Below are 23,981 nucleotides of genomic sequence, written 5' to 3'. Positions count from 1 at the left end.
TCGAGCCTTATTGGCTAATAGCCCCAAGCTTGTAATTAACCCTATAAAACCCCATGCACACATCTTGGAGGTGTTCAGAGCTTCAGAGCAGAAGCCCCTCTGCGGCGTAATAAATCTGAGTACTTCAACCCTCTGAGTGGTACTTGTTTCTTGGCTGGCCTGTCATTTCCGTAACACAAGATTCCTGGAGCACCAGACAATCAGAAGAAAGTCACACACCCTGCTGCCCTCACCCCAAATTTTGCCTTTAAAAACTTCTCCCCCAAAGCCATTGGGAAGTTTGGGTTTTTTTCCAAGCACAAACAACCTGTCCTTCTTGCTTGGCCCTGCAGTAAACCTTTCTCTGCTCCAAACTGACATTTCACTTTGTTTGGCCTCACAGTGCGGCGGGCACACTAGCTTTTGTTCCGTAACAACAACTTCAGTCCCCACTGATTATTTGAACACAAACTTACGATCAGCTTCTCTCTTTCCTCCATGCCTAGACCTTTGGCCTGGCCTCCCTCAGAGCATCAGGCAGCCCCTCCTGAGCACAGGCTACCCCAGGGAAGAACACTCTCTGACCTCCTACCCTAGGAGGCCACCCTCTCCTCACCTGTCTCCCACATCCAGTTCTTTCTACCTGCGTTTACTCCTCTCTATAAAGAAATCCTCTTTTGCAGGATATATATATATAGTTCAATGATAGAGCACATGCCTAGCATACACGAGGTCCTGGGTTCGATCCCCAGCACCTCCATTAAAAATAAACAAATAAACCTAATTGCCTCCACCACCAAAAAATTAAAAAAAGAAAAAAGAAGAAGAAGTTTATGACCATGGTGATGCATGAAAAATGGATGTTGGGCGTGAGGAGGGCCGTGTCCCAGGTCTCCATTGAGCCCCTGGGACGTGCCCCGCCAAGTGTGGGTCCTTGGCTTTGCGCAGGGAAGACTTCAAGCACCAGCCACAGTTGAGTAAAGGTAGATTTATCTGGAAAGGTACATAGTGCACCGAGTGTAGGCTGTTTCAAAAGGCAAGAGAAAGGCCATGAGGTGTGGGGTTTGGGTGCTCAGGTTAAAGTAAAAGTAGGTATACACTCCGTAGACAGAATGGTGGCCGTCTCTGAAGACTAGGGAGAAAAAGGGGTGGCCACGAGGCATGGTGTTGCCAGTCTGTATGTGTTCCTAAGCTTCATATGCTAACAAGTGGGAGGACCACTCCAACTACCCTGGGGAAGGGGCTGGGATTCCCAGGAATTGGGCCACTGCCTACTCTGACCTTTTGTGGTTAGCCTTGAGACTGCCATGACACCTGTGGGCATGTTATTTATCATGCTAATATGTTACAATGAACATATAGTGAAGCTCAAGGTCTGCTAGAAGTCAAACCTCCTGCCATCTCAATCCTCAAAGCCTACTGGGAATTGAATCTTCCACCATTTTGGTGTTAATTGCTGTCATTCCTTGAATGCTGTGCCCTGCCCCCTTCCTTCCTGTCTCAAGGAGGTCATTGCAATCTTTGAGGACACAGGGGGAATGTGGACTAAAGGCCTGAGCAGTAGGTGGCAGAGAGGTGGGAAGGCTGCCATACAGAAGTCCTCTGCCCCCCCCCCCCCCCCCCCCGAGATGTTAGCATTGCTTTGATGGACCTGCGCCTCCAGGTTGGTTCTCAGACCCAAGGACATTCACTGTCTGGTTGGCGGTAGGCCAGGTGCACTGCCACAGGCTTCTTTCCCCCTTGACTGCCTCCAGGAAGGCTGATGGTCCCCGGCAGGCTCGGCTCCGAGTGGCTCTGTCCCTGAAGTGCTGCACACAGTGGAGCCCGCGTGAACGGAGCAGACATAAGGGGACTCGGGATTAGGGCGGGAGTGACCTCTGCGGTCTTGGACCCGGACAGACAAGATCGCCTGGAGACCAAGGGCCGCTGTGGGCACAGGCGCCGCTCCGCCTGCCCGGGTCCTGAGGGCCCACCTTCCTTTGAGACAGCCTGGCCCCAAGAGCAGCCTTCGCCGCCGCACTTCCCCGCGGCCCCGGGGCGCTGTCCCGGCACAGGCGTCACACACCTTCCCGCGAGCAGCCCCGCCGGAACCTTCCGGGTTGCCGCTCGGCCGTGACCACACCGGCCCGGGCAGCTCGACGCCGGGAGGAGGGGCCGGGGCTCAGAGCACACCGGAGAGTGTGGCTTTAAAACCGACTTCACGGCCGGGGCGAAGGCGCGGAGAAACTAGGCCGAAAAGGAAGGCTGGTCAAAGAGACAGGAGGGAAGAAGGACCAACCGGGGACGGGGGCGTGTCCTCCCGGAGCGGGCGCGGGGTCGGGCTCCGGGGGCGGGTCCGAGGCAGAGGGAGCGTCCAGAAGGCGTGACGTCGGGCGCCGGGGGCGTGTCCGAAGCGGAGGGAGAGTCAGGGGGCCTGGCGTCGGGCACCAGGGGCGTGTCCGAGGGGCGGGCCGTGTCCCGGGGGCGAGGCGTCGGGCGCCCTAAGCGGAACTGCGGGGGGTTCTGCCTAGGCCGTCGGGGTCCGTGCGGGGTCGCGGCGCGGCCGGGACTCGGGTGCGCCTCGCGGGCAGGTTGAGGCGGCGGGCCCCCTGGACCTCCCCGTGGTTGGCGGGTGGAGGGCCCGGCCTGTGCTCGGGGCCCACTCGGGGCGGTGGACAGCCTGTGCTCTGACCCGCCCGTGGACGCCGTCCCGGCGGCTGCATCCTCGGCCGGGTCGGGGGTGGACCGCGCTGCTCGCCCGCCGCCCCGCTTAAGGGAAAAATGTCCACTTTCAGGGAAACGCCGGACACTGCCTCGCGCCCTTGGAAAGCCGAGCCTTTGTGTCCCTGTGGGTTCTGCCCGGACTTCGGTGCGATGGAGCCCCAGGCGGGTCTCCGCGTCCTCCTGTGCCTGGCACTCTGCGGCCTGGGCGGCGCGCGCGGGGTCTGGAGCAGGTGAGCCGCCTGGAGCGGGGCCGGGGCGGGACCTGCGGGGGCACGCAGGTGCCGGGAGACGCCGAACCCCTCACCAAGGTTGTGTACGCGCGCCCCTTGCAGGTTCGGGCACGACTCTGAGGAGCCGTAGTGCTTCCTCTTTTAAAGTTTCTTGCTCTGGCCCTTCCTCCCCTCCCTCTGGTTCTCTCTTTTCATCCTTCCTGTTGCAGCTGACCAGTTAGGGATAAACATGCTGTGCTGGAGAGGATTCTCATTTTCTTTTGTGGAGGAAGCTAAGATTTGAGTACCAGGTTTTAATTTTCTTCTCTTTTTTGGAGGACGATGATTGTGTTGATAGAAAGCTTTCATAACTTACTTCATAGGTGTGGGAAAAGGTCAGTTTTCCTTTTGAATTAAGCACCATTGCTGTTTTATCACTTACTTTAAAGGATAATATTAAACTTCAGTTTTGCCAGAAAGTGTATTTTCTGAAAAAGAGCTGTATTAATTAATTATCACCATCAAGTTAAGAAACTCTCACTGGAGAGAGAATGTGGTGTGCTGGTTGAGTGTGAACGGCTGGCTCAGATCCAGTGTGTGACCCAGGAGCTCTCCACCAAGGTCATCTGTAAAGTAGAGAGAGTAACACAACCATCCTGGCCAGTGGTAATCCACACATGTTAGCTGAAGATGTTAGGCTGCAGTATGTGGTCCCGCCAACCCCCTTTCTCCCATGATTCATGAGTCTGGTATAATTGGCGAGCCAGGCATGGTTTGGAGAACCCCAGGTTGATTCAGACCCCGAGGACCTCACGGGTCAGCAGGTGTTTTCCCAGACCCTCTTCCTCCTCGGAGTGGGCCTTTCTCCTTGCGGTGCTGTCAGCGTCTCCAGGGCTTTGGGAAGACGTTTTTCTTAAGCTCACCACACTCTTTTGCCTGGGTGGTCGGTGGACTTTGTGCTACAGACGCTCAGTCTTGATGGTTGCGTTGTAAACTGCATCCTGGGGTCCAGGCTTCCTGGCCTTCCAGGCTCAGATCCCACCAACTGAGATAAGGTTTTCCTACCCAGGAAAACATCTCCTAACACTTCTCCCAGCTCATGCTCACGCTGCCCTTCGTCTCTTTTTTCTCTTATACAGAGAGCATGCTCATTAGTTCAGACTGAAAACAGGTTTCCAGTACTGTGAATTCTCTACTTACTCACCAGTGCTCAGTTATTTACAAAAGATGATGTGTAAGAACTTAATTCTGTTTGGCTTTTGAATCGTTTCTTCTGGAATTTAATTTATGTTACTTTCCTCTTGCTGCTGCTCTTTCCCGTCTATAAAGCGAGTGTTTTCTCAGGCCTCCCTTTCTGCCTCAGTCTCCGGCATGCTAAACCCTGCACCTGGTTGGAGGTCTCCTGCTGAGAGTCCCCAGCGTGAGCACTACTCCACAGTCCCTTATGGAAAGTCTTAGGGCTGGGTGGGTTTCCCGGGGTACAGGCGGTTTGGGGCATGGGCCCTGTTCTAGACGTTCGAGCACCCTGAGAGCAGGCGTCACCCGTTCTGCAAGAACGAGTAGCTCCCCAGTGGAAGGGGTCCTGCCGTTAGCCTTGTGCACTTCAGGTCGTATTTTGTGGCCAAATGAACTACAAAAGCCTTTCTGTTTTCAGACTTGTGGGTTTCACAGATGCTCCTGTGGGTAACAGGCGTGTTTCTGAACTGCTTGAACGTCCTGAGGAGAAGGGCACTTTCTGGCTGGTTCCCTTGCTCCAAGCCTTCCTGGGTACTCATCCAGAATTTCAGCCCCTCCCCACCTGGCAGCCCGTCCTCCTGCTCAGTTATACTCATTACCGCTTCTTATCGCTGTAGGACACCGTGTGTTTTCTTAGTCACCATGGTGGAAGTCTTCCTCACTGGCACGTGAGCTGCAGGGGGTGGGACTCCCCCGCTGGGTCAGGGGAGCACCTCCCCATCACTTCAGCACCCCCTATCCCCCAGCAGAGCCCGGAGACCCCCATCACCTCAGCACCCCCATCCTCCAGCAGAGCCTGGCCTGTACTCAGTGTTTATTGCATGAATCATGGCGTGAATGGATGGATGAATTACTTTTTCTGTAACTTTTAAAAGTTCTTGAAAAATAAGTTTCTCATCTTTCAACAGCGGCAACCAGGAGTGGAAGAAACTAATCATGGTTCACCACTGGCCCACGACAGTGTGCATGGTGAGTCCTGCCCGCGAGGCCCCTGGTCCCGTAAAGCCCGTACAGAGGGGGCTGGGGTGCACATGTCCTCCCTGAGCGTCTCCAGCTGCGTCCTCTCCCTGCCCAGCTCAGCTGCGCCATCCCCCTGGAGACTGTCCTCCAGGAGGCTGTGTGAGTTCCCCAGGGCCGGGACACAGGACCACAGCCTGGCCAGCTCACATGTTTATTCTTGCATTTCCGGGACTGGAAGTCTGAAACCAAGGTGTGGGCAGCTTCCTTCTGGAAGTTTTGAGGGAGAGTCTGTTCCACGCCTGTTCCCAGCTTCTGGTGTGGCCGGTCCCCCTTGGCTCGTGGACGCAGTCTCCTCTGTCTGAGCATGATTGTCCTGTTTCAGGTCCTTCTGTTTCTTACAAGAACCCCAGAGTTTATGTTTAGGGCCCACCCTCATCCAGTCTGACCTCATCTTAACTTGATGATGCCTGCAAAGGCCCTGTTCAGATAAAGCCACATTCTCAGGTGCCTGGGGTTAGGACTTCAGCACATCCTTTCGGGGATATGGTTCCACCCACCACAGGCCTGGACTTGTCCCCTCCCTCGGTCATGGCAAGTCTTATTAAAATGTCTCCGGGGAGCCTTCCCCGTCCTCTTTGCTCTGCTCATCACGGGCGCCCGCCCTCCCTCAGCTTGGCCTCCGTCGGGCTCGCCCCATGCCCTGTGTCCTTGCAGACTGTGTCACTGAGGCTCGAGAGAGAGGCAGCAGGAGGCCCCCCACCCCACCTGCCCTCTCCAGGCCCTGCCCCCCTCACCCACCTTGGGGGCAGTTGTAAATCCAATCCTGGTGTTCGCGGCACGATTCTAAAGCGTTTCACCACGTTGCTGAGCTATCTTTAATGTTACTGACAGTGTTTCTGAAATTTTGACTTGAAAATTTTTAATTTTGAGGCGCTTTTTTAAATTAGTGCAAGATGGAGACATTTATAAATTGCAAAACAATCCCCACCGCAGTGTTAGCTACCACCTCCATCCCATCACATAGTCACCGTGTCTTCTCTGTGGCGAGAGCAGCTGCGGTCACTCCCGGCAGCATTCAGGTGCAGGGTCCGGCAACAGCAGCGGTAGTCACCACCCTGTCCCTAGACCCTCAGGCTTGTTGCTCTTGTACCTGGACCGTGTGTCCTTCCAGCAGCATCTCCCCGTCTCCCCCGCCCTCAGCCCCTGGCAGCCACCACGCGGCTCCCTCGGACACTCACTTATAACAGGGCACCTCTTTCTACATCCGACTGCTCTGCTCTTAGTTTTCCATACTTGACAACTTCCTGTCTCTTTCTTCTGGTGCTGTGTCTTTGCTCTGGGGTAGAGGACGCAATTGGACGGGAGTAGAATGGAGTTTTCAAACTAATCAGTTTTCAGTTTCTTTGAAACCCTAGCTCACTCCCAAGCAGCTGGAGCTGTGGGGGCCGCGGGTGCCCTGGGGAAGGATGTGTGTGTGGAGAGCTCACACCTTGGGTAATGCTGGAAGATCTGCCTTCAGGAAATGGGACAAAATACTGGGGGTGTCTCTGTGTGCTGACCAAGCACCCGTGGAAGTGCGTTAGAAACGAGATTTAAAGAAATCTATTGTTAGGGAAACACCATTGTTAGGGGGTTCATGTCTCTCCCGGGTGGCCGTCACAGGGGTTCTGTTATTCCAGTCACGGTGTCATCTTGGGGAGCAGGCCCGTCTCTGGGCTCCTTCCCCCGTGAGTGATGTAAGCATCGCAGGTGCAGGGACAGGGTTCACGCCAGGGGCTGACGAACCTGTGCTGACCCTTGATCCCGGTTACCCCCAGAAAGACGGAGATCCCGGCCAAAAACCCACGCGGGGGCCTGGCTTCGCTCCTTACAGCCTTGCACGGCGGGAAGCGGCCCCCTTGCTTGGACTGTGTTTTCCTTCGGGAGGCAGGGCGTGCAGCCGGGGTGCAGGTGGGCTGACGTCTGCGACCTCTCCCTCCTGCTCCGGTCCTGCTCTTTGTCATCCTGCACTCCTGCCCCTCCTGCAGCCTCCTCACAGCAGACATTTCAGTCACCTGCCCTGCCCTAAGTGACAGATCAGCTGGAAAAAGAAGCTGCCTCTCTGTAACACAAGGTGACTCACACAGGATGGCTTCCACGTGAGCAGGACCCTCCCTGCTCCTCGCCATAACCAGCATCTATTTTTTTTGTTGTTGTTACTTTTTTTGTTGTTGCTTTTTGTTTGTTTGGGGAGGTTAATTAGGTTTATTTACTTATTTATTTAAGTTAACGGAGGTACTGGGGATTAAACCCAGGACCTCATGCATGCTAAGCACACACTCTACCGCTGAGCTCCACTCTCCCCACAATGTCTGCTTTTTATTTGCTTTTCACTGCGGGGTCCACGGGCCCTGGTTTTCTCACCGCCTGAGAGCTGAGATGTATTTCCTTTACGAAACAAACTCCATTTTAGCTAAACAATTTGTAGGTCCCTAAAAAGTGTTAGACTGAGATTTTTGTCTATGAGTCTGTCTTTAATGTTAAGGATATGCTCCTGTTCTCACCTTGGCATCTTTGTTGGCTGCAAGTTTTCAGTGTTTATTATTCTACTGTAGTGTTTGCAGCTGGTACCTGAACAAACTTGAGTGTAGCAGGGTCCCATCTTGTTCTCATTTTTGATGGTATGATAAGAGAATTATTCATGGGTAAGTGTAAGTGTACCCATCCAATGGACTTAATTTTCAGGAACATAAAAAGAGGAAAAATAGCTTTTTAATTCTGTTTTCTAAGTTGTTTGAAAGTTGTTCCACTCATTTCAAATAAAACATCCAGCCCCCATGTGGTCTTCTCATGAATGTATTGCCAGAATGCATTTATTGTAAGTCACCATGGATTTGATTTTGTGCTGTCCCTGTATGGAATCTCATTGATGTCTGTCAGAAGAAAGGAAGGCTGCTAAATATAGTTAATAAACAGTGAACCAGTTGTCTCGTCTATGTCTTTTCTCCCCAGGAAGTTGGAAACAGCTGTAGTGCCCCTCCAGATTACTGGACGATACACGGCTTGTGGTAAGTGCTTCATGCATTTAAAACTTAAAACAGCCAGAAGCTGGCTGACCTGAAACTCCAGCTTGAGTCTGCTCCTTACATGTATGCTTGTGCGTTTTGTTAGGGGCTTATTCAGTAACAGATCCTTAAAGAAGTCGTCATCTTTCTATCTTAGCCCTAATTCTGCGGTCATTTAGTACAGTAACAGTCTGGTTTACATGTGCTTTTAGGGTCTCTGGGTACATTTTTTTTTATTTTTTGCTTTTTTTATTGAAGTATAGTCAGTTTACAATGTTGTGTCAGTTTCTGGTGGACACCATCAGGTTTCAGTCACACATGTATATACATACATGCCTTTTTATATATTCATAAAGATATACATATATCTCCTTTTATAGTCTTCTTCATTACAGGTTACAACAAGGTATTGAATATAGTTCCCTGTGCTCTACAGTGGGACCTTGCTTATCTGTTTTATATAGAGTAGTTAGTATCTGCAAATCTTGAGTCTGTACATTTTAGATCACTAAATTTCAATATTCTCATTTTCTTCTTTTGGAGGCAATAAGTAAATGCATAGAAATAAATAAAAGGGTGTATATGTTGTGTACATTATATGCATGTGTATTACACACACTTCACAAACACCCAAATTCTTTTTGGGGGGGGGTCTGCCTGCATTTATTTGGTTTGTTCTTTGTTATATGTGCGTATATTTATGATGCTAAACTCTATGGGTTAATTTGCCCCATTAGAGGGATCGCCAAGTCCCTCTCCGTGCAGGAGTGAAGTCCTGGCTCTTGCTGGTTCCTGGGGAACAGGGGTCAGCAGAAAATAAATTAAACTGGGGCTCGAGGATCTGGCCTTGTGGGCGATCTGGACGCTGGTCTCTGGGGCCTCCGGCTTTCCGGGATTTTGCTCACTCCCTGGGCTGTCTTCTGGCCCCCGGGAGGGTGCACAGCCCTGCGGGGAGCCGTGCTGGTCCCGGGGTAGCTGAGGGGCTGGGCCGGCCTGTTGACCCTGGAGGCCGGAAAGGGATGTAGAAAGCAGGTTTGGTGCTGTCGTGAACTGAGCTGAAGACTGAGAGTTGCGTCCAGGGTTAGACAGTGAGGACACGATTACCTGCAGCAACATCGAGGGAACCAGTCTCTGCTTGGTGTTAAAGAAAACTCATGCCAGCCGATCTCGAGTCGTTACCAGGCGCTCTCTGAGCACAATCCATGTGTTGTCCCATTAATTAATCCATGTGTTGTACCACTAAGCTTGCTGTTCTCTCTGTGGTTGGGGAAAGATTCGCAAATGACAGCGCGGCTGGGAAGCCCCGCCAGGCCTGGCTCCGGAGCGCCCCCTGCTGGACTCTTTACTTCACTTCTTCTGCAAGAACGTCCGCCAGGATCTTTTTAACTCGACTTCCTGCTTTGAAAGAAACTGGAACTGTGGCCACTTGTACCCGAGTGTGACCCCCGTGGCATGAGGGATTCCCATTACAATTCACCTGCCTCTTGTTCTCTGCAGATCTTAGTGCCAGCGTCTTCTCATGCCGCTTGGAACCAGCCCAACCAAGACTAATGTTGTCTTTCCCATTTTAATTTCAAGGCCTGATAAAAGTGAAGAGTGTAACCGATCCTGGCACTTTAATCCAGAAGAGATCAAGGTATTCACTTGAATTATGTTACCTACACTGCAGAGTGCCCCACAAGAATGACTCTCCCTCCCAGCGTGCCCTCCAAGTTGTGTTTTAAGACACCTTCACCAGGATTTACTGATACCTAAAGCAGTCCCACAGATGAAATACGATTTGTATTTAATTAAGTCCTCGTCTGCTGTGAGCCCAGAGCGCTGTGTGACTCTGTGATTGGACAGCAGGTGTGAGTGAGCTGGCTCCGCTCTGGCCCCGGCCCCGCCCTGGCCCCGGCCCCGGTCCTGTCAGCGCTGGTCCCAGACCCCCGGCCGGCTGGGCCTGTCCTGAGGTGTGTGTCCACAGCCATGGCCTGGGGAGATCCATGGCACTGGGCTGTCCTGACCGTGGGTGGGTAGGTTTCTCCATGGGGCCCGTGAGCGGGGAGGATGAAGGCTTGTATCTCAGAGTAACTCGTGGTTACGAGTGTTGGTAGCAGAAGTTCTCTTTTGAGACACTCCTTCCTCATCCACACACACACACACAGGTGTGTTCACCTCTCCACGGGCTGCTGACAACCCCAGGTATGTGATTAGTCGTCTATCAGGGTAACTAGTACCAGGATTTACAGGGCAGGGTCTTCAATATCGCTGGGGCCTCCCTGAAAACATGGGGTATAGTTAGGGTTTGTTGCTAGAATTATGGGCCCCCAAAAGGACAAGGTAATTAGTTTCAGACCCATCACAGGTTCTCGTCCAGATGGAATTACTTCTCCTTTTCCTTTCTGGGAGGGCCTGCAGCAGTGTGAACGGGAGGCCTGAGAGGGCAGGGGCCATCTCTGAGAATTACTAGTGTGCCCCAAAGCCTGGTGATGTCTCCTTCAGGCGCAGACACTTGTCTCTTCCCAGGCTCACGTCAACTCCCCCTGACGTTCCTGGTTAGAATCTTGTGATCCGACAGTGGACTTGGAGGTTCATTTACTCAAACGATGTACTGGGGCCAGCAGTCTGTCAGGCCCTGTGCCAGGGGCTGGAGACACAGGGAGCAGAACCAGAAGTGGTCTCTGGCCCTCTGGGGCCCAGGTGCCGATGAAGTCATCACACACAGTCCAGAATGACCATCTGGGTGCCTGGAGGGAAAAGTAGTCACTCCGAGCTTAGGACGGTGGACCTAGGTGGGAGGAGGTGATACTGAGCTGGAATCTGACTGAACCAGAAGGAAGAGGAGGGCTGAGGAGGCGGTGGCAGCATATGCAAAGGCCCTGGGGTAGTACAGAGTTTCTGAAAAGCTGGAAGGAAGCTAGTGTGGCTGTGGGTGAGCAGGGAGCCTGGCTGGTGTTCAGGGCCAGACCACACGGAGCCTTGTGTGCTGGTTAAGAATTGTCTCCATGAGTCGGAAGTCATTGGAAGCATTCAAGCTGGCGAGTGAAATAACCCAATGAGGCTCTTCTGATGGTTGCCCCGGCTGCGTGTCAGTGGTGAGAGCTGGGGGGGAGACAAGCGAGGGGGCTCCTGCAGGCCCTGCAGCAGGTTAGGAGCTTGAATAGACAGAGGCTGGGGGAATGGAGAGGGGGAGGGGGCATCCCGGAAACAGGGTGCATGGGCTCAGGACGGCCGAGAGAGGGAGCATCAGACCGGACCGACCCTGGGCCTGGCTTGTTTGACTAGCTGGGCGTCAGCCGCCTTCCCTGGCAGGGGACCAGACCTCGGCGGGTGTGAGATCATGGGTCAGCAGTGGACACGAGCAGTTTGAAGTGCCCGGAAATGTCCAGGAGGGCTCAGTGTCAGAGAGGCTGAGCCAGTATGAATACTTCATGACTCACTGAAGTTTGTAGGTGACTGTAGGTTCACTCTTCGTGTTCGTAGTTTCTGTGTCACCACTGTAGCATCACACAGTGGTTTCACTGCCCAGAAAACCCTCTGTGCTCCACCTACTCGTCCACTCATGCACCCACCTGACCCCTGGCAACCACTGCCTTTTTTTACTGTCTCCATGGTTCTGCCTTTCCCAGAATGTCATGGAGTTGGGATCACACAGTGTGTAGTCTTTTCAGATTGGCTTTCACTTAGTCACATGCATTTAAGGTTCCTCCATAGCTTTTCATGGTTTGATAGCTCATTTTTTAGTGCTGAGTAATATTTCATTGTCTGGATGGACACAGTTTGTTTATCCATTCACCTCTGAGAGCTTATATTTTCATACTTTTATGTTACTCAAATTTCTTCTTTTTTTAAAAATTGAATTATAGTCGATTTACATTGTTGTGTTAATTTCTGGTGTACAGCATGGTGATTCAGTTACACATATATATATGTTTTTCTTTTTCATATTCTTTTTCATTATAGGCTATTACAAGGTATTGAATTTTGTTCCCTGTGCTGCACAAAGGACCTTGTTCAACCTTTTTTTCTTCCTTTTTTTTTTTTAGTTTTTTTGGGGGTTGATAATTAGGTTTATTTATGTAATTATTTAATGGAGGCGCTGGGGATTGAACCCAGGACCTTGTGTATGCTGAGCACATGCTCTACCACTTGAGCTACACCCTCCCCCGTCTTGTTCAAATTTCACTTCTTGGTGTGATTTAAGGAACGCTTCACGCAAAATAAGCATAGAATCGCCTTACTCAGTCCAGTGTTGTTAATTCACAGAGCTCCGTTCTTTTAACGTGGTAGTTTATCAGATTTGCCTTCTAGGTTTGAGCTGTTGGGCCCTGCATAGACTCGCTGTTTCTGTTACTGTTACGCGCAGGACCTACTGCCGGACATGAAGATGTACTGGCCGGACCTGCTGCACTCGTCCCGTAACCGCAGCCTCCACTTCTGGTGAGTGAGCTCCCGGGGCCGCCACGGGCCTTGACGCGCCGGGGGGATGGCTTCGTGGCCGCGGTCTGGCTGGGGCTGCGGGCAGCACAGGGGACGGGAAACAGCCACAGAACATGGCTCCGGAGCCTGAGGACCGGGAACCCCCTCTCATCAGGGGTGCCGGCTCGGGGGCCTTTCTCCAATGGATCAAAAATTAGGGCAGGTGGAATTTACTTTGTCAGCTTGGTTTTCAGTTGGTTACATCATTCATTGCTTGATTTTAAAAGCTTCCTCTACGGAGGTTTAACTTGCATATCTGAAAAGCTGTCACTCTAAGTTAGACAGGAGAGGATGTTTCTTAAAGAAATTGTGCTGTTGTCCTGCAGTAGATCAAGGAAAAAGAAGACGTACTTAACGAGACAATAACCTCATTCCTGCGACTTGGGGTGGAGGGAAAGTGAGGTCTTCACTGCAGGCTGAGGCAGGCTGTCCCAGTGAAACCTCTTTGGTTTAGCTGAGCCTAGAGGAAAGGTGCTGTGTTTAATTCGAGGTAGCCTTTTCAATCATTGCTTTTGAAGAAGATAGAATTAACATCCCTTTTTTGCATTATATTAACTGAAGATAATTCTTCATTTCCTCCCTAATTTCAATAAGGTGATTTATAATTCACTTCACCACAAATCAGGTTTTGTCCAAAATGATTAACCGCGAAATATTTTTGTGTAGAATTTTCAGGAAGGCTTATATTTGGAAAAAAAGCTTTTTGGAACAAAGCAGCACGCCAGTGACGTCTGTCCGCCTGGCTCCCTGGTGTGGGGTCTGCAAGTCCCCTCAAGGGCGTGTGGCGGGGAAGTGGTTCCGGAGTCCGGGCAGGGGGCGGGGGCCGGGGGCTGCTGTCACACCTTCAGGAGAAGCGACAAAAGCCCTGTGCAAGTCGGGCCTCAGGGCTGCTCCGTGCAGCCTGTGTTCTAGAAGATGGTTTCAAAACAGAGCATGGCCTTACTGAGTTGAAATAGCGGAAAACAGTGGAAACACTTAGATAGCAACTCACAGCACACATCAAAACAATGAGGCTTTGGCAACTCAGTAAAAAACACAGGGTATCTGCAGTTGTGACAACGTTCCGTGATAGCCCGTCGGATTTTTGCCAAATGACTTACGAATGCATCACCACGTGAACACAGTGAAGGCCTCTCCTGTCGGGGGGGTAGTTTCCGTCAGAAGCTGCTGTTTAGTCTCGAACGAGAATCTAGTGTGCAGAGCAGGGGCTCGTGGCGTTGCTTGCTGCTGGAGATAATTCCCTGGCATGACCCCGTTAGCAATACTGGCCACGCTGAAAAATGCTCTGCACACAGCCCCCTGCAAAGTAGGATTTCTGCTGGTTTTTTGATTCTTGTACGAAAAAGAACGAGCGTTTGCTCACTCCCAGCTGGCGATGCAGCCTCGCCGTGGAGGATGTCCCTGGGGAATCAGTCACTGCCTTTTGTCCCCAAGACGGGCCAGGCCAGGGGGGCAGAGGTGACGTGACATCAGCTCCTGTGCCCTTCTGGGGGAGTGAGAGGGTGGCACCATGTCCCTTCTGATTGGGAGCTGACAGTTCTGTGTTAAATGAAGAGTGTCCAATTCCAAATGGTGTGTGGTTAAAGGTTCTGAGCGACACTCATCAGGACTTCAGCATTTTCTTACCCCTACCATCTTTTGAGTTAAACTTGCTTGGGAATAATCATTGTTCACATTTAATAAGTATTTTTAGGACCTAAAACTATTTTGGCTTGTGTGAAAGTGCTTTTTATGACTCCCCCAGCACCCCCGGAGAAGGTCCTGGAATTACTGTTCCTGTTTTACAGAAACTAAGGCACCTGTAATTCAGGTTATATATTCAATTAGTTGGAAAGAGTCTTCTTTCTGTACTTCATGGAATTTGGAAAGTTATCAAGTAAGTCACCCTGGAAACTAGATGAAGAAGTTAGTTATTCATCGTCTCTTTCCCTGTAGTTTTCTTGGGTCTGAGAGACTTGTAACTTGCAGCCACTTAGAACTGCACCCTGGGTGAAGCTGGCCGAAGAATTAGGGCACATTCAGACTGTGTTTCTGTGAGACTGCCTGGGGGTGCCTTTTGAATGCCTGCCTGAACGTTACATATTGAATCCTGTTGAATTACTCACCGACAAAGCTGAGAAACGACGAAGGCTGGTGCCATTTCGTGTTCCACGCTAACTGTGGCTGACATCTGGACTGACAGGTTGTCGGTCATCCTAAAGGTGGTTTAGCAGGTGAGGGATGACAGCACAGGACAGTGGGAAGGGCCCGGCGCAGGCTCTGGTGCCATCAGGGCTGCCTGGCCCGGTGGCAGGGAGGCGGGTTCCTAGCCAGACCCTCTGTGGCCCCAATTCCCCATTTCTAAACCGGCGGTAATATTTTCACCTTGCAGAGTTGTGAGAACCAAACGAAGAATGTGAAAACGTTTTGTAAAACTTTAACCTTCAATAAGATGTGAGGAATTATCAAGAGCATTGTTTTTCTTAAATACAAATTGCTTCTCGTTTGCGGACATTTGGCTGTGCTGTTAGTTTAATGCGGTCGTCTGTAGACAGATGTCTACACTGTGATCGTGAGCTGGGGGAAGGCTCAGGCCATCTTGCTAATTAGCGGGTCTGCCTTTGCTTTGCCGGTTGCTCGGAAGTGGTAGTCTGGGCGCCACTGTGGCCGTCCCCGGCCGTGCAGCCCGGGCTTTGCAGGGCAACATCCCGCCCTGTGAATTTGTGACGCTCGATCGATGGCGTTTTCTTTCTTCTCAGCTGGATTTGTTGTTGGTCAGATTGGAACTGGCTGGCAGAGATCCTGGAGAGAGGCCGAAGGGTGCCCTGGGAGATGGTGTCCTCTGTGGGGCGTTGAGGCGGGAATTCTGTCCCTCCCGCTCGGGGGGAGCAGTACGCCTCCGCGCGTGGCGCCCTGCACTCGGAGCCCGTGCAGACGTGCTCCGCGGAGGCGGTGCCTTTACTTTGTAGTAACATAAACGTCCGCGCAGGAGGCACGAATGGGAGAAGCACGGGACGTGCGCAGCCCAGCTGGACGCCCTCAACTCCCAGAAGAAGTACTTCGGCAAGAGTCTGGGTCTGTACAAGGATCTCGCCCTGAACAGGTAGGTGACGGTGCGGCCGCCCCTCGCAGGCTGTTCCTGAGCTGCGGCTTCGCCGTCCGCTCCCCGCCTCCTCGGGTCCCCCATCCCCGGGGTTGGGGGAGCAGCCCTGCCTCGTGTCCTGTGGACCCGGGAGCCGGCCAGCGGGATCACCGCTGAGAGATGCTCGTGCGTCGCACTCAGCCTTCCCGGGTCAGTGGGGGCTCCGACCACGCAGGGCAGACGGAGACTCGGGGCCTCGGCAGATGCCGCGTCGTCAGCCTAAGGGATGCAAGACTGACCCGGGCGCGCCCCTTCCAGCCATGCTTTCCGACGGAAGCACATTGTGTTAGTGAGAACTGCACGTCCAGAACCTTTGGGTCTTTGCTCTGGTGTCCCTGGAACAGGCAGGAGGGGGCGCTGGGCGAAGTTCTTAAACCGCTAGAAATTGCCTGGGCCGACACGTGCCTGCCCCTGACCTCCGCTCCAGAGAGGCTCCTGGGCCTCCCGACTCTTGAAATCCCCATGACGGCCCCGCTGGGAGCAGGCAGGCCGCTGAGGAGCCAGGCGAGGCCGGCCCTCCACGTGCGTGAGCATTTCCTCCCATCCTTCATCGAAGTGGTCACCATAAACCACAAACCAGTGTTAAAAACCACGATGGTAGATGATACAGCTTGCTGAGGCTAGAGTTCCAGCAAGAACCTTTGTGGAAGGGTCCTGTTTCAGCTGAGTCGCGTCTCAGAGATGAAGACGCCTTTCCTGGTTCTCTGCGTGCACTCCCCTCCCCACGCCAGGTGTGGAAGGCTCCACAGGGCTGTGTCCCCTTTACTGTGATCAGAAGCACGTGACGGCTTGGATTGGCAGGAGGCGGATCGCAGGCCATGGCAGGAGGGCAGGCACCTCTGGGGAGGCCGGGATTCCACAAAGGACCTCCGTCCAGCAGTGTCTCAGATCCCCAGACCCCAGGGCTCCTGCTTGGACTCCGGCCTGCGATCCTGCTCCGAAACAGGAACCAGTTGTGCAGTTTGCACCGTTTCTCCCTCCTGGGGTCTTACTTCTGCTGTGAGACGCTGGGTGGGCCGCCCTCAGAGTGGGAAGTCTCTTCTCCTCTGAGGCCTGCAGGCCTGGCACCCACGCTAAGGACGTTTTACCTAAACGGCAGCATTGTATGCGTCCTGGGAGGCGAGACGATCTGCGGCTTTTCCTGCTGGAAGCACCCAGAGGTGTAGGTAATACCAGCTTCAGAAGTCATAGAGAGAAGTAGCGAGGGGTGTGTCGTGCAACGCCCGGCGGGGGGGCCCCCGGAAGACAAAGCAGGGGTGGCAGTGGCCCCCATGCACGCACAAGCCTCTGCAGGGAAGGACGGTGCCCTCTGTTTCCCAGCACTGACCTCATGGTCTTGATGCAGGAGGGTGTGAGTTCCCGCTGAGTCTGCAGCCCAGGTTTTACTGAATCAAACGGGAAAAGAAGAGTGAATAGATATGCTGAAAGTTTTAAAAGACAGTATCTGACTAATTCATCCCTTAATGCACCAACTATTTATTAAGCCCTCCTGTTTACACCTTGTGATTCTCAGGGGCTTTGCACACGTGCACACACCGTGCATAGCTGCTAAGTCACCGGAGCAGCAGGAAGGCCTAGTGCCCTCGGCCTGGCCGTGGGGGGCGCCGCCCTGCGTCCTGGGGGTGGGCCTGTTCTCCGAGGGCTGGCTGAGTGGGAAATGCTGCTGGGAGCGGCATGTCTGTTAACGCCTGGATGGGCCATCAGGGAGAAGGCCTCTGCTCGCCCCGCTTCCCCAAGGAAGGTCTAAAGTCTTAGGACTCACAAAATTAAAATTAGGTCCAAACTTAAAATCTCTTACATGTTTCTCTATATTATAAACCATTACTACAGACTGTCCTTTTCTCAGAGGTAAGCCTGCCAACTTAGCACAAACGAGCAGTTTTTCACTCACTTTATAATATGAAGGACGCAAACCTGAAAAAATGCAAAATACCTTGAACCGAAGTTCTCAGATTTCCTGCAGATGTGGGCCGAGGATTAATGCCAAGCTCATCTTAACTCAGGACAAAACGTTATAGACTCTGTTCTGAGCTAATACCAAGCGTCCCCAAACACTTCTCTTTTTACCGTATTTCCTTGACGTCCTAACCCAGGAGGGCCCTAAAGCAGCGCTGCCCACGAGGAATAGAACTCACGTAATTGAAAAGTTTCTAGCAGCCTCATTAAAAAGAGCAAAAAGGAATAGTAATTTTGTAATGCATTTTGTTTAACCTAATATAGCCAAAATATTATCACTGCAACTTGTAATAAATATTTAAAAAATAGAGAAATTTTGCATTTCCGGGGCATAAAGTGTTTGAAATCTGGCCTGTGCCCTGCACGGTCAGCACAAGGACGGGCCATGGGCACGTTTCTTCAAGGACCTTGCCCTCCACCTCTCCTCGCCTTGTTCCGGGAGCTCTGTATCTGAGATCCAAGGATCACCAACCCGCAGCCTCTGGAGAAAGTGTCTCATTAATGCTCGTACCAGAAACCAGGGCTGCAGGAGGCAGACCACCGTCTGATGGTGCTGGTGTCCGGAGAGGCGGCCTGAGTCCCTGCCTCTGCTCTGTGTGGTCATGACCAGGAGAACCCGGAGAGACACGATGGGGCTGCAGCATATTATTTTAGAATTATTAACCTTTTAATGTTGAACTTTAACGAGAACTTTTTAGTGTTGCACTCCATAATTTAGTAAGTTAACCTCTTCATGCTTTGGTGAGCTGGTTAAAACCCTGTGCTTTAGGAAATGATTCCGGGCTGGGGGTACTGCAGGGATTTAAAGATCTGACCCAGTGTGGTTTTTTTAGGCTAAGCTTGGGACCCAGAATCAGTTGCTCACTATCTTTCAGAATGGTCGCGGCCATGGGTGGTGACGTGGTGCCCACCGCCCTTGGCAGTGGCCGTCGGCCGGCAGGAGAGTTTCCGGTGCTGGGAAGGGGTTTGGGTCAGAGGGGCGCGCCAAGGGGAGGGGAGGTTGGGGCAGCCCAAGCACCATGTGTTTGCTGCCCTTGCCAACAGACGTACTGCCCCAGGTAGTAGGAAATACATGCTTTGCTTCAAGAATGTCTCACTTTTTACTCTGAAAGATGGTAAGAACAAGAGAGAAAAATGGACATTCATGATACAGCTATTTTTTTTCTTTAAATTTTAGCATACTCCAAAAACTGGGGATAAAGCCATCTAACAATTCCTACCAGGTAAGCTTTGCTTTCAGCTCCTTGTCCAGTGTCTGCTGACTGGGGACACCCAGCGACGCTCAGGTGTCACTTCAGCCTGTGAGCTACACGCTCAGACCAAGCAACCCAGGCCCCCTCCCACTTGAATGTTATGTTCCTGGAAGATTTTATGTGAATTTTGTTTTCCTGTACATACTGAGTGTAAACGGGAGGCAACTTAAACTGATGATTTTGAAGCAGATTGATGGCTCCTTGGTGAGAAGTGTGTTCCAGGTCCTGATGGTGGGATGTGCAGTTTGAAAGCACATTCAGTTTTGTAACAGTTTGGGGAAGAAACAAATTCTGTCTGAATTTGTTTTTTTTATTGAAGTACAGTCGGTTTACAATGTTGTGTCAGTTTCTGGGGTGCAGCATGATGCTTCAGTCATACATGAACATACATGTATTCACTTTCATATTTGTTTTTGTGCTTAAGATGTGACTGTGACTTATTTCATAAAGCTAGACACTTTGGCGTGCGGGCCCCGCTGGCCGGCAGCCTGCAGTGAAGGGCGCTGACTGTGCCCGGGCAGTCCATTGTGAGCACGGTTGCGGAGCCCACGGCGGGCCGCCCCTGGTGTTGGTGGCCGTCCGACAGCGGGCCTGCAGCCTCTGCTCTCTGGCCCTTTACAGAGTGAGTGTGCTGGCCCTCGCTTTACAGAACCATCTCAGGTTCTTGGGGATAGTTTTATATTCATCATAGGTGTGGATTTAGAAAAGGCTGCAAGTCACTGATTTTAGCAGTTCTGAGGTTCTGGTGTCACGGCTGGAGACGGAGCCGTTATTCTGGCTTCTTGACAGTTTGTGAAGTGGGTCAGCCCTTGGTCTTGCTCTGGGGACCTGCTGTCGCCCCCTCCATGGAGAGGAGGGGCAGAAGGAGCAGTGCCCTTGGGAGGGGGTCCCAGCTGCCCTCTGTCCATCCCTCCAGGAGGCTGTGAGGGAGTGTGTTGCACCGCTCCTTTGCCCTCTTCTGGACTCACGTTTAAGTAGATGAGAGGAGAGTGTTTTACAGTCTTGCCCGGAGCTTGAGGTTCAGAGAACAGATTTCAGTTACAATAAAAGCAACGAGTCAAGCACGTGTTTTCTTAGCTCCTTCTCCGTGCTGGGGGCACTGGGTTGGGGGTTGGAAGTAGCGTGACGTGTGACATGTGACTCAGGCAGAGGTTCTGGCCTCAGAAAGCTGGTGGGGTCTTCCAGCAGGAGAGCTCTTACTTTTGCACCTGGGACCCGGGAGAGGGGAACCGAGACCCCGGAGAGCAACTCATGTGGATGCCAGTCTGGAGGGCGGAGCCCAAGGGACACATCCCCTCCTTCCTCTGGGGTCAGGGGTCAGGGTCCCTTCTCCAGCATCTTCAAATTCTGTCTGCAAGCCAGTGGAGAGCTCAGGGTTGGGGTGGGGAGACGACGGGGCTGTCACTAGATGCATTTGTGAGAATAGACCAGAGCTGAGTGTCACTTGAATCGAGCAGCGCTGTTCATTTTCTCTGTTGAAGTCTCGTCTCTGACGCACTTTACCTCATTGCAGATCTCAGATATTAAAGATGCCCTTGTCAGCGTGTACGGAGTCGCTCCTAAAGTCCAGTGTCTTCCGCCAAAATCGGTCAGATGTGTGATATTCTGTCTTGGTTTTATCAAGAAGACAGGTTCAATTTTCCCGAGAGTTTGCACTTACTGCGGGGCAGAACTGCAGGGATGGGGGGGGGCTCATGTGCACGTGTGTGTGTGCATGTGTGTGTGTTTGTGTGGGGGGGGTGTTTTGAAACAACAGATTGTTTTTTGACACTATGCTGGGATTCGGCTTGTTTCTGGCAGTTTCTCAACGAGAAGACCCCTTCTGGAGGGCGGTGAAGGGGGGCCCGGCAGTGTGGGTATATTGTGCGGTGAAATTCTGCTCACTGTGTACAGTGTTAGCTTCAGTAATTTCAGTTGTGGTCACCTGTGTGGTGTGTGGATGAGTTGTAGTTTCTTTTGTTGGCTGATCAAGGCGTCAGTCTTTTTAGCAATAGGGGGCTGTTTACCTGTTTATCTACAAAAAGCCATCTCTTCTCCCCGCATTGCGACACACACATCTTTCCTTGTAGGGCGAGGAGCTGCAGACCCTCGGGCAGATCGAGCTGTGCTTCACTAAGGACCTGCAGCTGCGAAACTGCACGGACCCGGGGGAGCCGGCGCCCCGAAGGTGGGCACTCTGGCCGGCCCGGGCGGCCGCCACCAGCCTGGGGCTGGAGGTGTGCGAGGACGGCCCCGCCTTCTACCCCCCGCCCAAAAGACCAACCACTGGTGCCTAACTTCTGGAAACAGTCTGTGCTTTGAAAAGCAAGAGGAATTGACAAAAGCATTTTAAAAAGCATCTCCAGAGTGAAACTTCTTGGTGACAACCTTCCTTAACCTCAGCCTGCTTTGTTGGTTTTGCTTTTCACTTGGTGTCTGCGAGTTGATTTTTCTGGTTCATGTAAAGACGGGTGAATGTTGGGGACACTGAGGGGTCGGAAAGCACCCCACCTGGTGCTGAGATTAGGGTAAAGCTTGTTTTCTGTGTTTTTCCTTTATTAGACTCTGGCATCCTTGGAAGACAAGTCAGGCAGCCTTGGAGTCTGGGCAGAGGGTGGAGGGACCCGTCTCCCTCTCAGAGTGAGCCGCCTTCTTGTTCAGAGAGCACATGGGGGTCATGTTGGGACTGGTCCTCGAGCCGGAGCCCAGGCCACGTAGGGCCGGCGCTGGAGGGCGTCCTTCCTCCTTCCTTGTTCCGCGCTCACTTGCCAGCGTCTCCCTCAGTGGCCTGGCCGGGGCATGTCCTCTGAGGGCCCTGGTGCTGGCAGGCAAGATGCTCCGGGGCTGGGGGGTGGCAGGTGATTTCCTCTTCTTGCCGAAGGAAGTCTGGGTGTAGCACACAGTGCCAGCCAGCATCCCCGGCCAGTCAGTGTATGCTCTTCCCACAAACCGTAAATCCCACAGGTCAGTTTACAGCAAGTTTCCTTTCCTTTCTGCGAGAAGGTAGCATCAGTACTTAGAACGCTGTGACAGTGCAGCCTCAGGTGCGGGGCTGCGTCCTTAGACAGTGATGCCTGGTGACAGGGTCCTTGTGCAGCTCATGGGGCACACGGGCTCAGGTGGGCTTCACCAGGCACGGTCCCCACCTGAGGGCTGCTCCAGGCACGGTCCTCACCTACCGTAACGGCATTTCACTCATGAAATGATACCTAATGGTCTGTGGAATAGATTTTTCATGCTTTATTAAAACTACCTTTTAACATTATTTCTTCCTGGTCTCTGCTTTTTTTTTTTTTTTTTAATATTTTAAGCTGCGTGGGTTAAAATATGACCCCAATGTTCCGTCTAAATCAGTTCAATATTGCCTTATTTCTTTTACTTAACACTTAAAGTAGAACTTACCATCTGCCAGGCATTACATTAAGCACTTTAGAATATTAATTTATTTAATCTGAAGAACAACCATATTTTCAAAATAATCCTATCTTTAAAAAACAACCTATTAAATTGAATGACTGGGGAAGGTGATAACTATTAGGAGTAAAGTCTCCGTTATCAGGTTTGATCATCCTTGTTAGCTAACAAGCAAGTGTGATTGATTCTAACAGCATAAAGATTTTTAAAGATGGTGACTGTCTCATCAGAGGAAGCCCTAACTTTACTTCCCCACAGGGTGACTCGCCAAGGCTTTTTGTGTGTTCCTAGGGCTGCCCTAACAGTTACCACCAACCAGGTGGCTGACACCAACAGAAATGCCATCTCCCACAGTTCTGGAGGCCAGACGTCTTGAGATCGCGTGTCGGCCTTGGTCCCGAAGGCTCAGAGGAGACTCCTTCCCTGTCTCTTGTGGCCTCTGGCAACCTCTGCCTGTAGACACATCACTCATCTTCCAGTCTCCCCGGCTTCCCCATGCGTGTCCACTCTGTATTACTCTCCCCCCTAGATCCGTCCTGTGGGCCCCACCTAACGGTATCTAAACGCCGTCCTTCTGGGGCCCCCTAACGCCTGTAGAAGGGCGCCGTCCTGTGGACTGGGGCCCCACCCTAACGGCCTCGTAGAAGGGCGCCGTCCTGTGGGACTGGGGCCCACCCTAACGGCCTCGTAGAAGGGCGCCGTCCTGTGGGACTGGGGCCCACCCTAACGGCCTCGTAGAAGGGCGCCGTCCTGTGGGACTGGGGCCCACCCTAACGGCCTCATTTTCACTTGGTTACATCTGCAGTGACCCTGTTCCCAAACAGTCACACTCACGGCCCCAGGGATTAGAGTGTGGACATGCCTGTGGGGGCACAGCTCCCCCACAAGCCCTGCAAGCAGGCCAGGCTTGTTTGGACGCTTGACCTTCTCCCCTTTTAGAGCAGGCTTTACTGGGTGCCAGTTTCCACGCTCGGTTGGCCCCTTACCCCCCTAGGAAGATGGCAGAGCTCTCTGAAGCCTCTCAGCACGGGGGGAACCCATGCAGCAGGGCGGCTTTACTTGGTCGGGCCGAGGGGGACTCTTACGTCAGTTTCAGGTTATTCTTTGTAACGTCTGCCTTTGTCACAATGCACACAGTGAAATGGGGTAACACCACCTACAGATTCTCAGGTGTGCACGTTCAAGATGGGATGGCTTAGTCAGTCAGCCGGGCCTTCAGGTGAGAGCTGACAGGGCCCTGAAATTCTGGGGCAGAATACAGCAGACAGCCTAACCCTGGGGACAAGGATGGGGGGGGATGACTGAGAAGGGGGTTCATTCCATGGCAGAGGGGGGTGGTTACCAGGATACATCTCAGCGATCATTCTGGATCAATTCTCCTGGCACCTGGAGGGTCCTTTCAAATACATAGATTCTTTTATCTCTGGAATGTTTTCAAAGGTTAAACATTTCTCAGTGTTTAAATGTTGGCTCTGCAACGTTGCGTTAATTTTCTTCTTCAAGGACACCAGTTACACACACTGTAAAGAGTCTTCATCCAAAGGTTCAAACCACCAGAGTGACGAGAAACCTTCCTAAGTACCGAAGTAAATGAGCCCGGCAGAAAGGACACACTGCGCGGGGAAACCGTGACCGCGACACCACGCACACGCAACTGCAAACAGCC

The 23,981-nt window shown here is 52.3% G+C and overlaps 1 protein-coding gene across 1 annotated transcript; it reads left to right on the top strand.

Annotated features, from left to right (window-relative positions):
* Nucleotides 1-2,372: 2,372 nt before the first annotated feature.
* Nucleotides 2,373-22,166, top strand: RNASET2 (ribonuclease T2). Its single transcript, XM_032485338.1, has 10 exons — nt 2,373-2,532; nt 2,754-2,912; nt 5,036-5,096; nt 8,079-8,134; nt 9,710-9,767; nt 12,480-12,553; nt 15,561-15,674; nt 18,847-18,892; nt 20,436-20,510; nt 20,992-22,166. Exons 2-10 carry the CDS (start codon nt 2,833-2,835, stop codon nt 21,196-21,198), a joined length of 771 nt encoding a protein of 256 aa, XP_032341229.1. The 5' UTR covers nt 2,373-2,532; nt 2,754-2,832; the 3' UTR covers nt 21,199-22,166.
* The last annotated feature ends 1,815 nt before the right edge of the window (nt 22,167-23,981 follow it).

Source organism: Camelus ferus, chromosome 8, assembly GCF_009834535.1.
Source record: "Camelus ferus isolate YT-003-E chromosome 8, BCGSAC_Cfer_1.0, whole genome shotgun sequence".
Taxonomy (NCBI): Eukaryota; Metazoa; Chordata; class Mammalia; order Artiodactyla; family Camelidae; genus Camelus; species Camelus ferus.
Note: the sequence above shows the minus strand (reverse complement) of the source record. Positions and strands in the feature narration are given on the sequence as shown.